General features: G+C 57.3%; 2 protein-coding genes and 1 long non-coding RNA gene across 5 annotated transcripts in view; 2 read left to right on the top strand and 1 right to left on the bottom strand.

The window, feature by feature from the left end:
* The window catches only part of LOC121021372 (uncharacterized), a 20,816-nt gene extending 16,731 nt beyond the window's left edge, over positions 1-4,085 (top strand). The window contains exons 2-3 of the long non-coding RNA XR_005786526.1: positions 2,794-2,802; positions 4,073-4,085. This is a non-coding gene — a long non-coding RNA (uncharacterized LOC121021372). The remainder of the gene's footprint in view (positions 1-2,793; positions 2,803-4,072) is intronic.
* LOC121021369 (adenylate kinase isoenzyme 1) overlaps positions 1-4,784 on the bottom strand; it is a 10,256-nt gene extending 5,472 nt beyond the window's left edge. Inside the window, exon 1 of the mRNA XM_040461682.1 lies at positions 3,382-4,784. Within this exon, the coding sequence (XP_040317616.1) occupies positions 3,382-3,549 (168 nt within the window). The 5' untranslated portion in view covers positions 3,550-4,784. The remainder of the gene's footprint in view (positions 1-3,381) is intronic.
* Positions 4,785-5,215: 431 nt separating this feature from the next.
* Positions 5,216-15,934, top strand: GTF2F1 (general transcription factor IIF subunit 1). 3 transcript variants are annotated; one of them, XM_040461672.1, is made up of 12 exons: positions 5,216-5,614; positions 5,699-5,745; positions 6,316-6,388; positions 10,980-11,173; positions 11,983-12,153; positions 13,667-13,851; positions 14,410-14,563; positions 14,667-14,845; positions 14,951-15,024; positions 15,101-15,239; positions 15,450-15,567; positions 15,686-15,934. In XM_040461672.1, the coding sequence occupies exons 1-12, from the start codon at positions 5,603-5,605 to the stop codon at positions 15,888-15,890; spliced, it is 1,551 nt and encodes a 516-aa protein (XP_040317606.1). In that variant the 5' UTR covers positions 5,216-5,602; the 3' UTR covers positions 15,891-15,934. The 3 variants fall into 3 exon arrangements, with proteins under 3 accessions (XP_040317606.1, XP_040317605.1, XP_040317607.1); XM_040461671.1 differs by having other exon boundaries at positions 5,221-5,614; positions 14,664-14,845; XM_040461673.1 differs by having other exon boundaries at positions 5,222-5,618; positions 14,664-14,845.
* Positions 15,935-17,020: the final 1,086 nt, after the last annotated feature.

The raw sequence follows: 17,020 nt of genomic DNA, 5'->3' as shown, positions 1-17,020 counted from the left end.
GTTTCAGGGAGACGGTTCACGGATGCTCCAACGAAATCCAACCAGATTATGATAATCTAGGCTGCACATGTGTTATCTGGTCCTCCTCACTGCCCCTTGTGCAGAGTGCGGCCTGGCAGGGAGTCGCCATGTGTTCACAGGCCACAGGCCACCCACCACGGGCCTCGGCTCCCCGCGGCTTGTGTTCTCGGACAGGTGCACAGGTGACTGAAGCAATCTTGGAAACAGACGGGAAACCGTCCCAGGAGGAAGCCTTCCCCACCTTCCCCACATGGAAAAGAGGCTTGTAGCATTTCTGTCCACATTCACAGATGATAGACCTGAGGCTCGGGAAGCCAGGTCTTGTGCAGATTACAGACAGGTGGAGAAAGTGACCGAGCGTGACCTGAGTGCCAGTCTCCTTGGCTCCAAAGCCAGTGTCTGAACTAGGCTGGCCAGCCTCCTAAGGGGCAGGAGCCAACCTCAAGTAACCTGCCCTCCATGGGCCTCGATTTCCCTGTCTGTAAAATGGGGGCATTGATCTCCCTAGAAGATGTCATTTCACCTTGGCTTCCTGTGAATTTCACCACCTTGGCCCTGAGAAACCCCCCAGCGGTGTTTTGAATGTGCAGAGAGGGAGAACAGGAATGGCAAAGAGAAGGATCCCCAGACTTCTGGAGTGCTGGCTTCAAGCCAGACCCATTGCACTGACTCACATCACAGGTGGAGCTAAAACGTTCAGGCCTGGCAGGGTCCAGGTTGAAGGGCCAAGTTGGTGGCCTCCAGGGATACCTGGACAGACCCAAGGCAGGGGCCTACGGGGTCCTCAAAGGCCAACATGGGGCCGGCAGCTCACAGAGATCTAGAAAATTCTCCGCAGTGAAAATCCACTCTCATAACCCAGGCCTGTTTGTTTCCTCACTTCTGGCAGCCACGTGGGTACGAGGAAGGCATGTGTTCTGTTCCTCTTAGCATAAAACCACAACGCGAGCAGGATCCTAATGGCAGGTGGCGCTCGGCCTCCATGATGGAGGGGCAACCCTCCGTGGGAGTAGGGGGGACCCTGGTCGGGGGGGAAGCAGAGAGGGAACCCCTGCTGACATGGTTAACATCTAGGCCTCGAGACCAACTGTGTGACCCAGGCAAGTTGCCCGATCCCTCTGTGAAAAAGCAGGATGCTTACGGTGCAAGAAATGCTTTTCTGGAATGTTCCGAAAGCTCAGAGCTCACCGTGTAGTGTCAAGAACAGCCCTGGGCTCAGGAAAAAGCTCGAGATGCATTCATGCTGCTGTTGCCATGGGGACATGCAGGCCCCACGTTGCCAAGTCAGGCCCTTTTCAAGGGAAGCCGGGAGTTTTGACGTGGCCTCTCTCGATATTTGAAGGGTGGCCACTGCTGCAGAAAAAAACTCTTAAAAATGCTGTAGGGATGGGACGCTGGGGTGGCTTAGCCGGCCAAGCCCCCGCCTCTTGATTTCAGCTCAGGTCAGGATTTCACAGTTCGTGGGTTCGAGCCCCACGTTGGGCTCTGTGCTTGGCAGCTGAGAGCCTGCTTGAGATTCTCTCTCGCTCTTTCTCTGCCCCTCCCGGCTTGGTCACTCTCTCAAAAAAATAAGCTTAAAAAAAATTTTTTTTTAATGCCATAGGGTCCAAACCGCTGGCCCGGGGCTGCTGAGGACAGAGAAATTCATTAGCTCGGCTTTTGCCCTCAGAGCTCCCAGACCAGGAGAGGGAACCCATTCCATTGCCCTGGAAGTCACTGCCAGGAGCCCGACAGGACTGCTCCCGTGCAGTTGCTAACAGAAGGCAGGGCCCCACCTGCCCACGAGGATAGCGGCCCCAGCCCTCGGTGGTGACGTCGGTTTGATTCCCGCCTGCGCTTCTCTGAAGGCATTTCAACTGCATCTGGCAAGTTCCAGAAAAGCCCGGGGCCTGACAACCCACCACAGTTCCTCTTGTCCTGCTCGGCCATTTCCGGACTCTCCAGCCACGGCTGTTCAGGTGCCTGGGTGGGCCTTTCCAGGAAGTCAGCGCTGCCGGCAGAAGTAACCTGAAGACCGAGTGTGACTTGCCAACGCGGGCTGGCTCCTCTTCTCGCTGCTCAGTTGTCCCACGTCCTCGCTTTGAGGAGGCCACCAGGGCCACCCAACTCTAACAGCCCGCTTGCGTCCCTCCGGGACGTCATTCTGTCTTCTGCTCTCTGCTGCCTTCCCTGCTGCCAGAGACGTCTCAGCTTCATTCGGCAAGTCACGTATTGGTCAGTGTCTGTCTACCGGCAGGGATTGAGTCTGTCTCGTGAACGCCTAAGGACAGGGTCTGTTCTCAAACCATTTGGGGACAGGTGGCTGAATAAGTAGAGGAGCAAATAACTACACTCCATCTTTATGGCCCAGGGATGATGCTAAACCCATGTGCTACTCAGGGGGCAAATGATCCGTGTGCAGGAAAAGATCAGTATGACTTTGTCCCTGCCCTCAGAGAGCTCGGCGGCTAGCCACCAACAGTGGCTAGAAGCTTCCAACAGTCTTCTGACTGTCCCTTGAAAATCTAAAACTCCAGTCCACACCCCCCCCTCCCGCCGCCGCCTTCTGCTCTCCCCAGTCTTATCCCTTCCGATCTCCACCCAAGGTGGGGAGGGAGAGTAGCTCCACACTTCACCACATTCTCACACACCCTGGGGTCACTCACAATGCGCTCCAACTCCTTGGCCTGCTTCAGCTTCCAAGGGAAGCCGTCGGTGAGGAAGGCCCAGCTCTCCTGGCACGACAGCATGGTGTTGCTGCTCAGGTCTGTGATGATGCCCTGGGAAGGAAAGGGGTGTTGGGTTTGGTGCCCCAGGCTCCCCCACCCCCCACCCCCACGTGGCCACTTCGTCAAGTTTTCTCCCTTGGCCTGGGCTTCTGGTGAATTCAGAAGAGCCCTTGCCCTGGCCAGTGCCCGGGGTTCTAGGTCTGCCCTGGTGCCCCAGGGCCACTCGGATGCACTGAGGCCATCTACAGGGGCTGGTGGCTGCCGTGTGCCAGGCTCGCGAGGTCTCATTCATTTATCACTACCTTCTTACGGGTAGATACAGGGGTGACCTTCATTTTCCAGGTGAGGGAACGGGCACAGGAGGGGCCAGTTGATATACATGCCCAAGGTCACAAAAGGAATAAATACGAGCTAACTTTACTGTTTGTTAAATGTCAGGCACTCCGCCAAGTGCTTTATGAGAATGACGTCAGCCAACTGTCCCTACAGATGCCAGCTGGTCTCCCATCTTACAGGTGAGGACACAGAGGCTCAGTGCAGCAAAGCTGTGGCCAGCCCGGGAGCCAGAACCTTCTGGGCCTATCTGCTCCCACAGGGTTTCCAGGGAAGGTACCTCCTTCTTCCCTCTGCCCCTGTGCCTGTGAGCTTTTACCGTGGGCACCAGGAGCCCCTGCAGCATGATGTCACGGGCCTCCCAGCCCCACTGGGTACTGCATTGGCCCTCTTGCATCAGCAGCTGGCCCAGTCCAACGTGGCAAAAGCCATATTTGGTCGCCACGTTCTTGCACTGTGTCCCTTTGCCACAACCTGGGCCACCCATCACGAAGACGATCAGAGCGGACTTGAGGATGTCTGGGGGGCCCAGGGAGGAGGTGGGGAGAGGGTTTGATGCCTACAGGAGCCAACACACGCTGGGGTGACTGTGTCCACAGCTTAGTGTGTGTCCTTGGGTAAGTGACACCGGACACAGGTCTCCTGGAATACCCACTTTGCTATGCCCTAGGGTGGCATCTGGGGGTGCACATCCATGCCCAATGGTACACTCAGGCATGGCATCATTAGTTCTGTTACAGGTAGCCGGGAGGATGTGAACTTGAGCAGGCCAGGCCTTCTGCACACAGCGTCTCCTTGAAGAATCTCAGTGACTCTACTATCCCATTTTACACTTGAGGAAACAGGCTCAGAGTGGGGCGGGGACTCGCCCATCCCCCAGACTTATCCCACACCACCCTCCTCATCCTTCACCCTGGTCCAGCCCCAGGGGCCTCTTCTGTCCCTTGAACTTGCCAAACTTATCCTTCTCCTGCTGTCCTGTGCCCCGCCTCCTCCCTGCTGCAGTTAAGTCCCTGCTCCTCTTCCTTCAGGTCACAGCCGACCTGTCAGACTCTCTCTAAGAGCCTCCCACCCCATCGTTCCATCTCAGAGCCCCATTTCTTCCACAGCAACAGCCACGATTAGTAACGATTTCGCCTGTTTACTTGCTCTTGCTTCTCTCCCCAGCCAGACTCTACTCCATGAGGGCAAGGACTGTTTCTGTCTTGCTGGTCCCAATATTTCTAATAGTTGGCACGGTTCCTGACATACAGTAGTGGGCGATGGGTAAATGCACGCCCATGGCTACCAGGCATGTCTGTGGAGTGTGGTAGTTTATAGCGCAACTTTGCTGTCTTGCTTCCTTCCGCCTTTGCTTAGCGAATTCCTAGGCATTCCACGGGGCGGAGCATAAACCTCCCCTCTTCCCGGAGCCCTCAGAGCGGGCGCCTCTTTCCCTGTGGCAGCCCTGTCCCCTCCTGCTCGTAGATCCCATTTTCTGAGACCGCCTCCTTCACTACGCTGTAATCTCCAGGAGGCCAGGGAGCTAGTTTGACACATTCACCGTGGAGTGCCCAGAACCTGGCACAGCAGCAGGTGCTTAAGTGGATCAAAGAAGGGCTGATCCTTGAGCATGTGCGGTTGTGTTACCACCACGGGTGGGTGGGGGTCGTGCGCACACCTGAACTTGGGGTGTGGGGCACCTGTATGTACCTCCCTCATGCCCTTCATAGCCTCCTTACTTCCCCCCAGTGATCCAGCCCCTCCCCGCCCCCCGCGATGTTACCCTTCTCCTGGATCTCAAGGCCCTGCCCTTGTGGGGCAGCTTGGACTTGCACAGACCCATCCCGCCAGCGGCCCGTGGAGTGGTCGCGCCCCACCCCCACCCAGGCTCTGACGCCTCCTGGCTCGGCTCAGCGTCACAAGGGCCCGATCGTTTGGCGAGATGATGAGGTCTCCCAGGGGCAGAAGGAGGAAATGACCCTAAAGAGGCTCAGGTGGAGCCGTGGCAGCTAGCCGCAAAAGAGACCTCGGTCGCTATGGTGACGCGGCCTCCTTGGGCGCACTTCCGGAGCGGAGTGGCGCATGCGCGAGGCGCGCGCGAGCTCGAGGAAGGCCAGTTCCTCCCTCCCCTCCCAGGATGCCCCGCGGAGTGTGTCGTCACGGGGAGGCGTGTCCACCGGGCCGATTAAATTAACAGCGCTATATAGAGCCGCGAGCGCGGGTCCGGGCGGTAGACGGCGCTTCCTCCAGCTGCGGGTCGGCCGTGGCTCCTCCCTCTAGAAAGAGTCGAGGGGAAATACGTGACGCGGAGGAGGTTGCCATCGCGACGCACCCCGAGTTTCTCTTCCAGGTTAGGCGCAGGCGCAGACGTGACCGGAGTGGTCGCCGAGCCGGCCGAGCGAGCACGGCTTCCCGGTAGTTGCTCCCAGGATCGGTGGCACCTCGGCCTTGGGGTCCTCGGTCGGGGCCAGAGACCCGGCACCGCGAGAGCGGCTTCCCCGCGACTGAGGGACGCGGACCGGACCGGACCGGACCCGAACCACCGAACGTCGTCGCCCATGGCGGCCCTCGTGAGTATGCGGCGGAGTTGGGGGGGGGTCCCTGCGGCGGCCTCCGCAGCCCCGCACTCACCGTCCCGCCTTCTCTGCCCGCAGGGCCCCGGCAGCCAGAACGTCACCGAGTATGTCGTTCGCGTTCCCAAGTAAGTCCCTGACCCCTCTTCCCACTTCCTCCCGAAAGGGGTTCTATACCTCCCTGACCTCGTAGACATGGCTGGCACCGCCTGTGCTTCTCGCTCTGACGAGCAGGGGGACCTGAGGACGGGGCTGGAGTTCAGCCGAGGCCTCTCTGGGGGCATCACTGTGTTTGGAGCAGAACGAATGAATGAGTGCTTCAATAGGCGGCAGGATGCAGCCTTCTGGCCTAGCATTCCCTCTGGCAGGAATGCCTCTTCCCCGCTTGTGACTCTGTGGGGTGGATTCTTGTTGGTTCCCTAAAACCCAGTTCCAGGACTTTCCTCCCCCAGGAAGCATTCCCTGCCTGCCCTCCCCCATCCCCAGGGCGGACTTCCTTATTATTCCCACGTGTTGGTTCCCCCAGATCTCTGTGCCTCCTTCTGCTTTTCTTCCGCACGGGGTTGGGAGGCCATGGATCTGTTCCCTGACAGACTGGGAACCCCTGGGGTCTTTGGTGGGTCCCCAGCACTGCTGAGCCCGGGAGGGTTTGCTAAATGAACGAGTAACTGAGCACTGCCCCTTCTTGCCCGGTCCAGAAACACAACTAAAAAATACAACATCATGGCCTTCAATGCAGCGGATAAAGTCAACTTCGCTACCTGGAATCAGGTAAGTCTCCCTTGTGAGTGTGACAAGGGGATCCTGCACTGGGTTGTAACAGTTCCCCTTTGTGATAGTAGTAACTGAGGCTTGGTTTCCTCACCTCTCCTGGAGCGGAGATCCAATGATGTGCTGAGGCCCGGGCTGAGCTGCTAGGTGCATCCCTGTGAGGCAGACTTGGATGCCTAACTGCACCTTCCCAGGCCTTGTGAAAGGAGAACATGTACAAGTTGTGCCCACTGACAGGCATTTTTGGCCTCGAGTTAACTGGGCCAGGGAGGGGGCTGCCTCCTACAGATGGTATTTGGAAGCCACCTCTGTCCACGGGCGCTGCCTTCACAGAACACCCTAGCCTGGGTGGCGTATAAGCGACACAGGTTTATTTCTCACAATTCTGAAGGCTGGGAAGTCCAAGATCAAGGCACCAGCAGATTTTCGGTCCAGTGCGGGCCTTCCTCCTGCTTCATAGATGGCTGTCTTTTCACTGCCCTCACATGGCGGAAAGGGTGAGGGAGCTCTCTGGGCCTCTCTTGTAGGGGCACTAATCTCACTCACAAGGGCTCCACCCTTGTGACCTAATCCCCTCCCCGAGGCCCCACCTCCCCCTACCATCCCACTGAGGGGGAGGTTTCAACATCTGCATTTTGGGGTGGAACACAAACATTGAAGCCATTAAAGAGTTTTAAATCGGTGGGGGGCCCTGCATGCCTCAGTGGGTTGAGTGTCCAACTTTAGCTCAGGTCACGATCTCGCTGTTCCCAAGTTTGAGCCCCAAGTTGGGCTCTGTGCCGACAGCTCAGAGCCTGGAGCCTGTTTTGGATTCTGTGTCTCCCTCTCTCTCTCCGCCCTCCCCCACTCATGCTCTGTCTCGCTCTCTTGCTCTCCTCTCTCTCAGAAATAAATAAACATTTAAAAAATTAAAAACTTTTTTAACAGGGGAGTTATAAAGTGATCCAGGCACTGTCAGGAGACAGACTGTGGGGTCAAGGGCAGATGAAGGGTGTGCAGGGTGGAGGCGTCGGCTGTGGTCCAGGCGAGTGATGATTGCATGGAGCAAACAGCGTTATGAGACGTGGGTGGATTCTAGTGTGTTTGGAGCGGAGCCCATAGGGTCGGTTAATGATTGGATGTTGAGGGGTGCCAGGGCCACATGGATGGAGTATTTGGGAGTTCAGTTTGGGACGTCTTATATTAGACATCCTGGAGGAGATGGTAGGTGAGCAGTTGGACATGTGAGTTGGGAGAGCGGGAGGGCACATCTGGGCATTTGGAGCAGCGTTTAAAGCCACAGAGACTGGAGCAGCCCAGCAGGGGACTTGGCCCCAAGTCTGAAGTCGGCATGGTCAGGCCTTCCCGCGGTCGGGCAGCTCCAACTGCTCAGCTGGTTGTCGAGCACAGGTCTGCCTTTGGACTTTTTTTTTTTTTTTTTTTCTAAAATCTGTTTTAGGGAGAGAGAGCCAATGGAGGAGAGGGGGAGAGAGAATCTTTTTCTTTTTTTGTGTGTATTTGTTTATTTTATTATTATTATTTTTAACATTTATTTATTGCTGAGAGATAGAGACAGAGCATGAGCAGGGGAGGGGCAGAGAGGGAGGGAGGCACAGAACCCGAAACAGGCTCCAGGCTCCGAGCTGTCGGCACAGAGCCCGAGGCGGGGCTCGAACTCACGGACTGTGAGATCATGACCTGAGCTGAAGTCGGACGCTTAACCAACTGAGCCACCCAGGCACCCCTAATGTTTATTTATTTTGGGAGAGGGCACAAGTAGGGGCAGGAAGAGAGGGAGACAGAGGATCCGAAGTGGGCTCTGTGCTGACAGCAGACAGCCTGATGCAGGGCTCAAGCTCAGACCGTAAAATCATGACCTGAGCTGAAATCAAGAGTTGGATGCTTAACTGATTGAGCCACCCAGGTGCCACTCTGGACTATTTTTTTTTTTTTTTTAAGTTTATTTATTTTGAGAGAGAGAGAGAGTGCACATGTGTGCATGCACAAGCTGGTTGGTGGGGGGGTGGGGGGAGGGTCAGGGGAGTAGGAGAGAGAATCCCAAGTGGGCTGTGTGCTACTGGAGTGGAGCCTGACATGGGGCTCAATCCCACAAACTGCGAGATCATGACCTGAGCCAAAATCGAGACTCAGACACAACCAACTGAGCCACCCAGGCGCCCCTCTTTTGGCTATTAAAAAAAATTTTTTTTTAATGTTTATTTTTGAGAGACAGAGTATGAGCGGGGGAGGGGCGGAGAGCAGGGGAGACAGAGGATCCAAAGCAAGCTTTGTGCTGACAGCAGGCAGCCCAAAGCGGGGCTTGAACCCACGAACTGTGAGATATGACCGGAGCCGAAGTCGCATTGCTTAACTGACCAAGCCACCCAGACGCCCCTCTTTTGTCTATTTTTAAACTTCACTTCACCCAGCTGAGCAAATGAGACTATTTGAGAGAGACACGATAACAACGTGCTCCTCTGGATATTGGGCAGGTGGATACTTGCTCCAGGCGCCCTCTTCCCTTGTAGGGTGCCTGCTTGCCGGCACGGCCAGCTGCCCACATGTTTGTATACAGACTAGCATGTTCCCCCCACCTCTGGCCTCGCCTAAGTTATCCAGAGAGGGTGCAGTGTTTCCAAATCCCTCATCACTCAGTGGGGAGACATTCTTCATCATTTACCATCCAGGAGAGAGAAATAAGCCACCTTCGGGTACCCTGCCCCCAAATACTCCTCGCTAAGAGGAGTGACTTGGTAAACACCTTGGGAACCCACCACTCTTGATCCGTCGTCAATAGGAGATCCCCTGTCCCGGCATCCATGAGAACTGAGAGGAGTCTGCACCTCAGCCACTCGTCCCCTTGGAGGGTCCATGCCCCTCGTCACCCACCGCCTTGAGGTGCAGAGCCTGCATAGTTATCACCTCTTGAGACACGTGATCTCCCAGCCGCTCGTAACTTGGGGGTTATACATACCCTGTTCCCCGATCGTCGTGGGGGGACGTCACTCATTACTCTTTGCTTTCGCCACACGGAGGTTACACTCCCTAAAAACCTAGTCACAGGGAAGTGCAGCCCCTTGAATTTTCATTGCCTAAATGGCACACTCCCTAAAAAACCAACGAGGGGGATTACGTTCCCTGGAGAAAACTAATTTGCTGGGTTGACACCCCCCTCTCACTAGTCACTCAAGGGAGGGGGCGGGTACAGCCATCCTAGCACTTAAAACCACAGGGGACATCCCCCTCCTCCGGTAGCCGCTGCTCACCCAGGGCAACGTGTGGGCAGAAACCCCCTCCAAATGCATTCTTTTAGCAACTGTCCCTGGAGACCCTCCGCTGGGCTAAAGGTGAACACGCCAGGCAGGGGCCCTGCCCTCTGGGGTGACCGTGTTTGGGGAATCAGGCTTGTTTACCTTCCTTTTGTAGTGAGGCACATCCTGGGCCGGCTCCCCAAAAAGGTGTGGGGTGCACACCAATTCCCTCGCGCCCCTGTGAGTGTCCAGATTCCAGCCTCGGGCTGGGTAGCTCGACTGGGTGTCAGAAGCTAGCCTGGTAGCCATTTTCTCTCCAGTTGTGAGGGTTTTGTTCCAGCGTTTTCTGGCTTCTGGGGTTGGCTGTGGAGAGCTTCTGCCATTCTCCCTCTTGTCCTTTGTATCAGGGGTCAGTAGGCTTTTTCTTAAAGGACCAGTAATTATGTTGCCCTTGGTCGGCCGGTGTCTGTGCGGCAGCCCCTCAACGCTGCGTGTCCGCACTTGCGCAGTAAAGGCACAAGGATGCATCGAGTGGGCGTGGCTGTATGCCAGTAAGACTTGGTTTCTGCAAACGTGGCCCGCCCCTGGGCCAGGGACTTTCCCCCCTTCTTCCTGGGAGCTGGTAGGAGCTTTTTGTTCCCAGCTGTCTGAAATCTCTTGTCAGTAGGAAGCAGTGTGGGTCATCTTGCCTTTTTCAGTCCCTATGCCTTGGGACTTGTTCCCTACAGTCGCCCCCTTTTTCTTTCCTGGCCGCTCTGCCTTCCATTGTGTGGAGGAGGCCCCGTGCATCAAGCCAGTGCCCCGCTGACGTGCGTTAGGTTGACTTCCAGTCTTCTGCTGCAACAGAGTGGTGTGCTAAACAGCACTGCGCGTGTCATTTCACCTCCGCTGTCTGGAGGAGGGACCTCTAGGGTGAGCGGCACGTGCATTTTAAAGATCAAAATTTGGAAAACAGCCTTTAACGGTGCCTGAATGCAGAGATCGGGCCAGTTCCTTGTTTTTTGTTTCTGTCCTATCCCCAAAATGATCTCACTGTTTGTTTGTTTGTTTATTGATTTATTTCTTTAAATGTTGATTTAGAAAGAATTTCAAACTTTCCAAAGCTGCCAAGTAGACCTGGTACGAGGGTTGCCCACATGCCTTCACCCAGATGCACCACCGAAGGCCAGCATTCTACCCCTTTTTTGTTTCGCTAAGCAGGAGGTTGGCTTTGCAAGTCGGCAGCTCAGCCTGGGAGGTGGGGTGAAGAGGGCGTTCGGGTGTTCTTGCAGGGTGGGGGGCGGCGGGCACAGCTCGAGCGAAGGCAGGCAGCCCTGACGGAAGGTTTGTTGCCTGCCCTCACGCCTGCTCCGTCACTCCAGGCCCGGCTGGAGCGAGACCTGAGCAACAAGAAGATTTACCAGGAGGAGGAGATGCCCGAGTCGGGTGCGGGCAGCGAGTTCAACCGCAAGCTTCGTGAGGAGGCTCGGAGGAAGAAGTACGGCATTGTCCTCAAGGAGTTCCGGCCCGAGGACCAGCCCTGGCTGCTTCGCGTCAACGGCAAGTCAGGCAGAAAGTAAGTGGTGGCAGCGGCGAGTGCCTCCTGCGACTCCCTCGCGTCCTGACTCGGCTGGGCGTCCCTCCCTGAACTCCCGCGTCCCTCGTGGGGCTTTCTTTCTGAAGATGAACCAGGCTGGTGCTGGTGCAGGAGCCCTTAGGGACCAGGGTACGTACAGGAAGCCTGAGAGCCTGTCCTGACCACACGCAGCGAGCAGCCGCCTGGGGACCGGGGGTCGTGAGGGTTGGGAGGTCAGGTGGATGGAGGGGGCTCCAGGAAGAACAGTGTGCACGAAAGCAGGGAATGGTGTGCAGAGCTCCACGGTGTGACAGTGACAGAGGGCGGGTGCACAGCGCAGGATGGTGGATGCCAGGATGCAGCTGGAGCATGGGTGGGCCGGGGCCCAGGGGAGCCTCGAAGGCCGTGGGCAGGGAAAGGCACTCTGTAAGACTTCCCAGACTTTTAGGGCAGGGACGGGTGAGGGCAGAGGCCAGGAGAGGCTGGCACTGGTTCGGTCGGGCATGAGGAGAAACCTGGAGGCAAATCCGGAGGGGTGTGACTGCGGCGCCCCTGCTTCGCAGCTCACCTAACACGGTCCTTCCAGAAAGGACCGTGATATGTACCACGAGGGGAGCCCCGAGCTCGCTCCGTGAGGTGGGGAGTGCTGCCTGGCTTTCCAGGTGCCGAAATCGAGGCTCACACAGTTGAAGGGCCGGCCCAAGATCTCTCAGGCTTAGAGTTTGCTCAGAGAACCCAGGTGGTTCTGGAGAGAGGGCAGGCCAGGGGGCTGGTCGTGAGGGCCAGGCTGTGACGTTGCCTCCCTGCAGGTTCAAGGGCATCAAGAAGGGAGGTGTGACAGAGAACACGTCCTACTATATCTTCACCCAGTGCCCCGATGGGGCCTTTGAGGCCTTCCCTGTGCACAACTGGTATAACTTCACGCCGCTGGCCCGGCATCGCACGCTCACTGCCGAGGAGGCCGAGGAGGAGTGGGAAAGGTGAGTGTGAGCCACAGCTGGGCCTGGAGGGAGGCAGGGTGCGGGCATTGCTTCCCTAGCTTCCCCAGAAGGGGCTGACACACTTGGAAATGGAGTGTGTCACCATAACTTCTGCCTGGCCGGGGGCTGGGTACTCGGTGGTGACCAGGTCCGACTCCACCAAGCCCTTAGGGAGCTCCCAGTTCAGTGGGGGAGACGGACATGAAGGCATCAGGGACACACAGGGCCCAAGAGGGCTGGGGAGGTAGTAGCTGCTGAGCTGAGCCCTGGAGCAGGAATTGGCAGAGCGGGGGGAGATCCCTGGGGCCCACTTGGCTTCCCCCCGAGACCGGAGGGCTATGGCTGGACCAACTACGGGTGAAATCCACACTACATAGTTTGTCATTTAACCGTTTGTAAGTGTCCAGTTCAGTGGCAGTAAGCCCATTCGCATTATTGTTCAACCATCACCGCCATCCCTCTCCAGAACTTTCTCGTCTTCCCAAACTGAAACTGTCCCCATTAAACAGTAACTCTTTCTCCCTCTCCCCCACCCCTGGCTCCCACCATTCTACTTTCTGCCTCTGTGAGTTCGACCCCTCTAGGGATCTCCTATGAGTCGGATCATGCAGTATTTGTCCGTTTGCCCCTGGCTTATTTCAGTCGCCATAATGTCCTCCAAGTTCATCCACGTTGTGGCACATATCAGTGCTTTGTTCCTTTTTAAATTTTTTAAATTTTTATTTATTTATTTTTTAATGTTTATTTTTTTTAAGAGAGAGAGTGTGTGTGCACACAAACCAGGGAGGGGCAGAGGATCTGAAGCGGGTTCTGTGCTGACAGCACAGAGCCCGATGCGGGGCTCGAACTCGGGAATGGCGAGATCGTGACCTGAGCCAAAGTTGGACGCTTAGCCGACTGAGCCGCCCAGGCACCCCCATCATTCTTTTCAATTAAAAATGCTTTTAATTGTAAAAAACATAAAATTTGCCATCTTAACCATATTTAAATGTACTGTTCAGTAGTATTAATTACACTCACATTCTTGTGCAAGAGCTTTACTCCTTTTCACAGCACTGATGAACTTTGCTTATGCTGTTAGATGTAATCCTAAGCTCTCCTTAGATGCAGTCATATTTTTTAAAACTTTTATCATCAAAGTAAATGAAAACAGTTATTTCTTCTCACAAACACAAAGGCATCCATAAACTACCATAAAAACAGATGGACATAAATATGTTGTGTCCAGATTCTGTTGTCTGAGAAAGGACCTGAGCTGGAGAGAGATGCTCTCTCCCAACACCACATGAACCCTTATCTTTGAGGGACATGGGACAGACAAGGGATCAAAGCAGGGCCAGCTCTCCCATGTGACTTCAGGGTGTTCCATGCCATGGGTGTGAGTCCCCTCATGTCACCAAAGTCGTGTCTGTCCTTCCCCTTTGGGGAGTGCCTGGTGGAGACGCAGGGAGGAGGCCCAGTTTTGGAGCCAGGCCCCTTGTCAGCCCCCACTGTACCCTTCCCCTGCCCACAGGAGAAACAAAGTCCTGAACCACTTCAGCATCATGCAGCAACGGCGGCTCAAGGATCAGGACCAGGATGAGGAAGACGAGGAGAAGGAGAAACGCAGCCGCAAGAAGGCCAGTGAGCTGCGCATCCATGACCTGGAGGATGACCTGGAGATGTCGTCTGACGACAGCGAGGCCAGCGGCGAGGAGGGTGAGGCTGGTGGAGCCCCCCTGGGTGGCCGTGTGGACTAGCCTGGGTCGTACTCCCTCAAGGTGTCTAAGTGACGACTCAGGAAGGTTGATGCCACTGAGGGAAAGCTGAGTCACTCACAGTCCCCTGGGAATGAGGACAGGGCACAGCCCGCTGCACCGGCCCTTGGGGAAGCACGGGAGGTGGTAGGAGGCAGAGAGGAGCGACGGGAAGGTCTCAGCTGCAGCCTTTATTGGGGTGTCCATGGATGGGCAGCGCAGGGCAGGGTGAACAGCTTTGGATCAGCCCGTTTGAATGATGCTGGTGGGCCTTGGGCTACAGGAGTGGGTTCTAGTTGTCCGATACACGGTTCTGGGGGATGCAGGGACGGAGATGGTGGCCCTGAGTGCGAGTCAGAGAAAGCGAGTTGGGGGTATAGACTTGGACCGGTCAGTTTACGTGTAAGAGGCCAGTCCTGGGCGTCTCTCCGTGCTCGGTGAGGCCCCCAAGATGTCCAGACATCCTCAGGTTTCCCAAACGGGACGAGTGCCCGGCCTGAGTCCCGCTCTGATTCCCTAGGTGGCAGAGCTCCCAAGGCCAAGAAGAAGGCACCGCCGGCCAAGGGAGGCAGGAAGAAGAAGAAGAAGAAGGGGTCCGACGACGAGGCCTTCGAAGACAGTGACGACGGGGACTTTGAGGGCCAGGAAGTGGACTACATGTCCGACGGCTCAAGGTGAGGCAGGCGGGAGGCGGGTGTGAGGTGGGCGTGAGGCCTGCGCCAGCCCGGCCCACGCGCTCCCTCCCTCACGGTCGGCTGGTTCTCCGCCTTCCAGCAGCTCCCAGGATGAGCTGGAGGGCAAGCCCAAGGTCACCCAGCAGGAGGAGGGCCCCAAGGGCGTAGATGAGCAGAGCGAGAGCAGCGAGGAGAGTGAGGAGGAGAAGCCGCCCGAGGAGGACAAGGAGGAGGAGGAGGAGAAGAAGGCGCCCACGCCTCAGGAGAAGAAGCGCAGGAAAGGTGGGTCCCCTCCCTGCTGCCCGGGCGCCCCGCTCCCAGAGCCCCTATCTGGGGTGGAGCCGGGGCGGGGCGCCCTGGCGCTGACACTCCTCCCGCCCCACGCAGACAGCAGCGACGAGTCGGACAGCTCAGAGGAGAGCGACATCGACAGCGAGGCGTCCTCGGCCCTCTTCATGGCGGTGAGGCCCGGGCCCGGGCAGGGGCGGGTGGGCGGGCGTCTGTCTCCCGACTTACATCCCAACCCCATTTCTGCAGAAGAAGAAGACGCCCCCCAAGAGGGAGCGGAGGCCGTCGGGAGGCAGCTCTCGGGGCAACAGCCGGCCAGGCACGCCCAGCGCGGAGAGCGGCAGCACCTCTTCCACCCTGCGGGCTGCCGCCACCAAGCTGGAGCAGGGTGAGCAGGGCTGTCACCCCACCCCTCGCTGCGACCTCTTGACCTTTGCCCTCAGTCTCCCCTCCTGTCTCAGGAACAGAGGCCAGAGTTGGGGCAGAGGCCTGTCCACCCCGGGGCCCCCTGGACACGGGGTCCCAGCCCCGCTCCTCCTGGGCCCCTGGGGGTCCAGCCCCCCAGGCCCGGGGCTCAACCCCTCCCCTGCTCCCCCAGGCAAGCGAACGAATGAGACGCCGGTGGCCAAGCGGTTGCGGCTGGACGCCGGGCCCCAGAGCCTGTCTGGGAAGTCGACCCCTCAGCCCCAGTCTGGGAAGTCGACCCCCAGCAGCGGGTAGGTTGGCGAGGGTGGTGGGGGGTGGGGCAGGGGAATAGGGCAGGGGAGCAGGGCAGGGGCGCGGGGAGGCCTCCCGCTGACGCCCACCCGCCCCGCCCTCCGCTCGGCTCCTCAGCGATGTGCAGGTGACAGAGGACGCGGTGCGCCGCTATCTGACTCGGAAGCCCATGACCACCAAGGACCTGCTGAAGAAGTTCCAGACCAAGAAGACGGGGCTGAGCAGCGAGCAGACGGTGAACGTGCTCGCCCAGATCCTCAAGCGGCTCAACCCCGAGCGCAAGATGATCAGCGACAAGATGCACTTCTCCCTCAAGGAGTGATGGCCAGCGCCCACCCACCTGCCCAATAAACGGCTGCCTCCCAACTTCTCTGGTGCTCGCGTTGTCTGTCACCTGCTGCCTGAATCCCAGCACCCCGTGTTGCCAATTCCAGAACAACGCTGGCCATTTTCTTAGCTCATGTCTCTCCCTCTGTCCCTCGGGCCCTTCCTTCCAGAACTTTCCCTGCCCCTTAGAGCTTGCTCCTCTTAGCCCTCGGCCAGCTGTGCTCGCTGAGCATCCACCGTCGCAGGCTGGCGGTCTCTCCAGCTCCGGCGTCTGGTTCTGTCTTCGGCTGTAGTTTATGCCCCGTGAACCCAGGAAGTGCTTGGCTTCCCTGACTCAGTTTTCCAAATCTCAAATGATCTTTGCTTCCTTTTCAGATCAGCTGGTCTGTTTTAAGTGTTCTGCCCCCAGTGGCTTTGATCCTTTCCTCCACGTTTTTGTTGTGAGCATCCTATCTCTGCCAGAGATCTGATACCCGAAGCTGACAGCCATCCCGTGTTCTCTTCTGACTTCTCTTCACGACTGACTCTTGTGTTTCCTAACTTTGGGTGGGGACTCACGGCCGGCTGAGGGGCTCTGCGTGGGCCTCCTGGGCAGCTGGCTTTGCAGGCAAACCCTACAGGTGCTTTTAGCCTCTGTTCCCCACCAGGTGTCCCAGGAGCCTTGGACTGAGTCCACGTGAAGCGGTTCTTGGCTGGCGGGCTCTGTTCCAACGTGGCCACAAAATCCCACACTCTTCTGTTGCTCATGTTGGCACCTGGGCCCTATTTTTCAGCTTTCCAGTGATGTTTCCAGGGCTTCCCTTATATTCCAAAGAGTTAGTTCCGCATTTATTTTATCCAGCATTGCTAGGGTTGTGCCGTGGGAGGGCTTTTTGAGTTCATGGCCAGTTTCATCGCTAGAAATGGAATTTGGCAGCGGGCGCTACTTTAGAACCCGTCCCGAGTGATTGGCTGGGGGCAGGATGTGGGGCTTCCGTGAGCAGGGATGCCGGAGACGGCAGGCTAATTCCCAGGAATGTCTCGGGTCTGTCTAACGCCCCTCCCCATCCTTCCGCCAGGCCTTTTGGGGCAGAAAGAAAGCAGCGTTGACCCCTGGCCCTCCACGCTCTTACCCCTGCCCTCCCT

This window comes from Herpailurus yagouaroundi, unplaced genomic scaffold (genome assembly GCF_014898765.1).
Source record: "Herpailurus yagouaroundi ecotype Mexico unplaced genomic scaffold, PumYag 295, whole genome shotgun sequence".
In the NCBI taxonomy this organism is placed as follows: Eukaryota; Metazoa; Chordata; class Mammalia; order Carnivora; family Felidae; genus Herpailurus; species Herpailurus yagouaroundi.
The sequence above is the reverse complement of the archived record's forward strand: the minus strand, read 5'-3'. Positions and strand labels throughout refer to the sequence as shown.

Coding starts and splice junctions, on each gene's coding strand:
- GTF2F1 (XM_040461671.1), top strand. Junction 11,174..11,982: donor AACGGCAAGTCAGGCAGAAA/GTAAGTGGTGGC, acceptor GCCTCCCTGCAG/GTTCAAGGGCATCAAGAAGG. Junction 15,025..15,100: donor CCTCGGCCCTCTTCATGGCG/GTGAGGCCCGGG, acceptor CCATTTCTGCAG/AAGAAGAAGACGCCCCCCAA.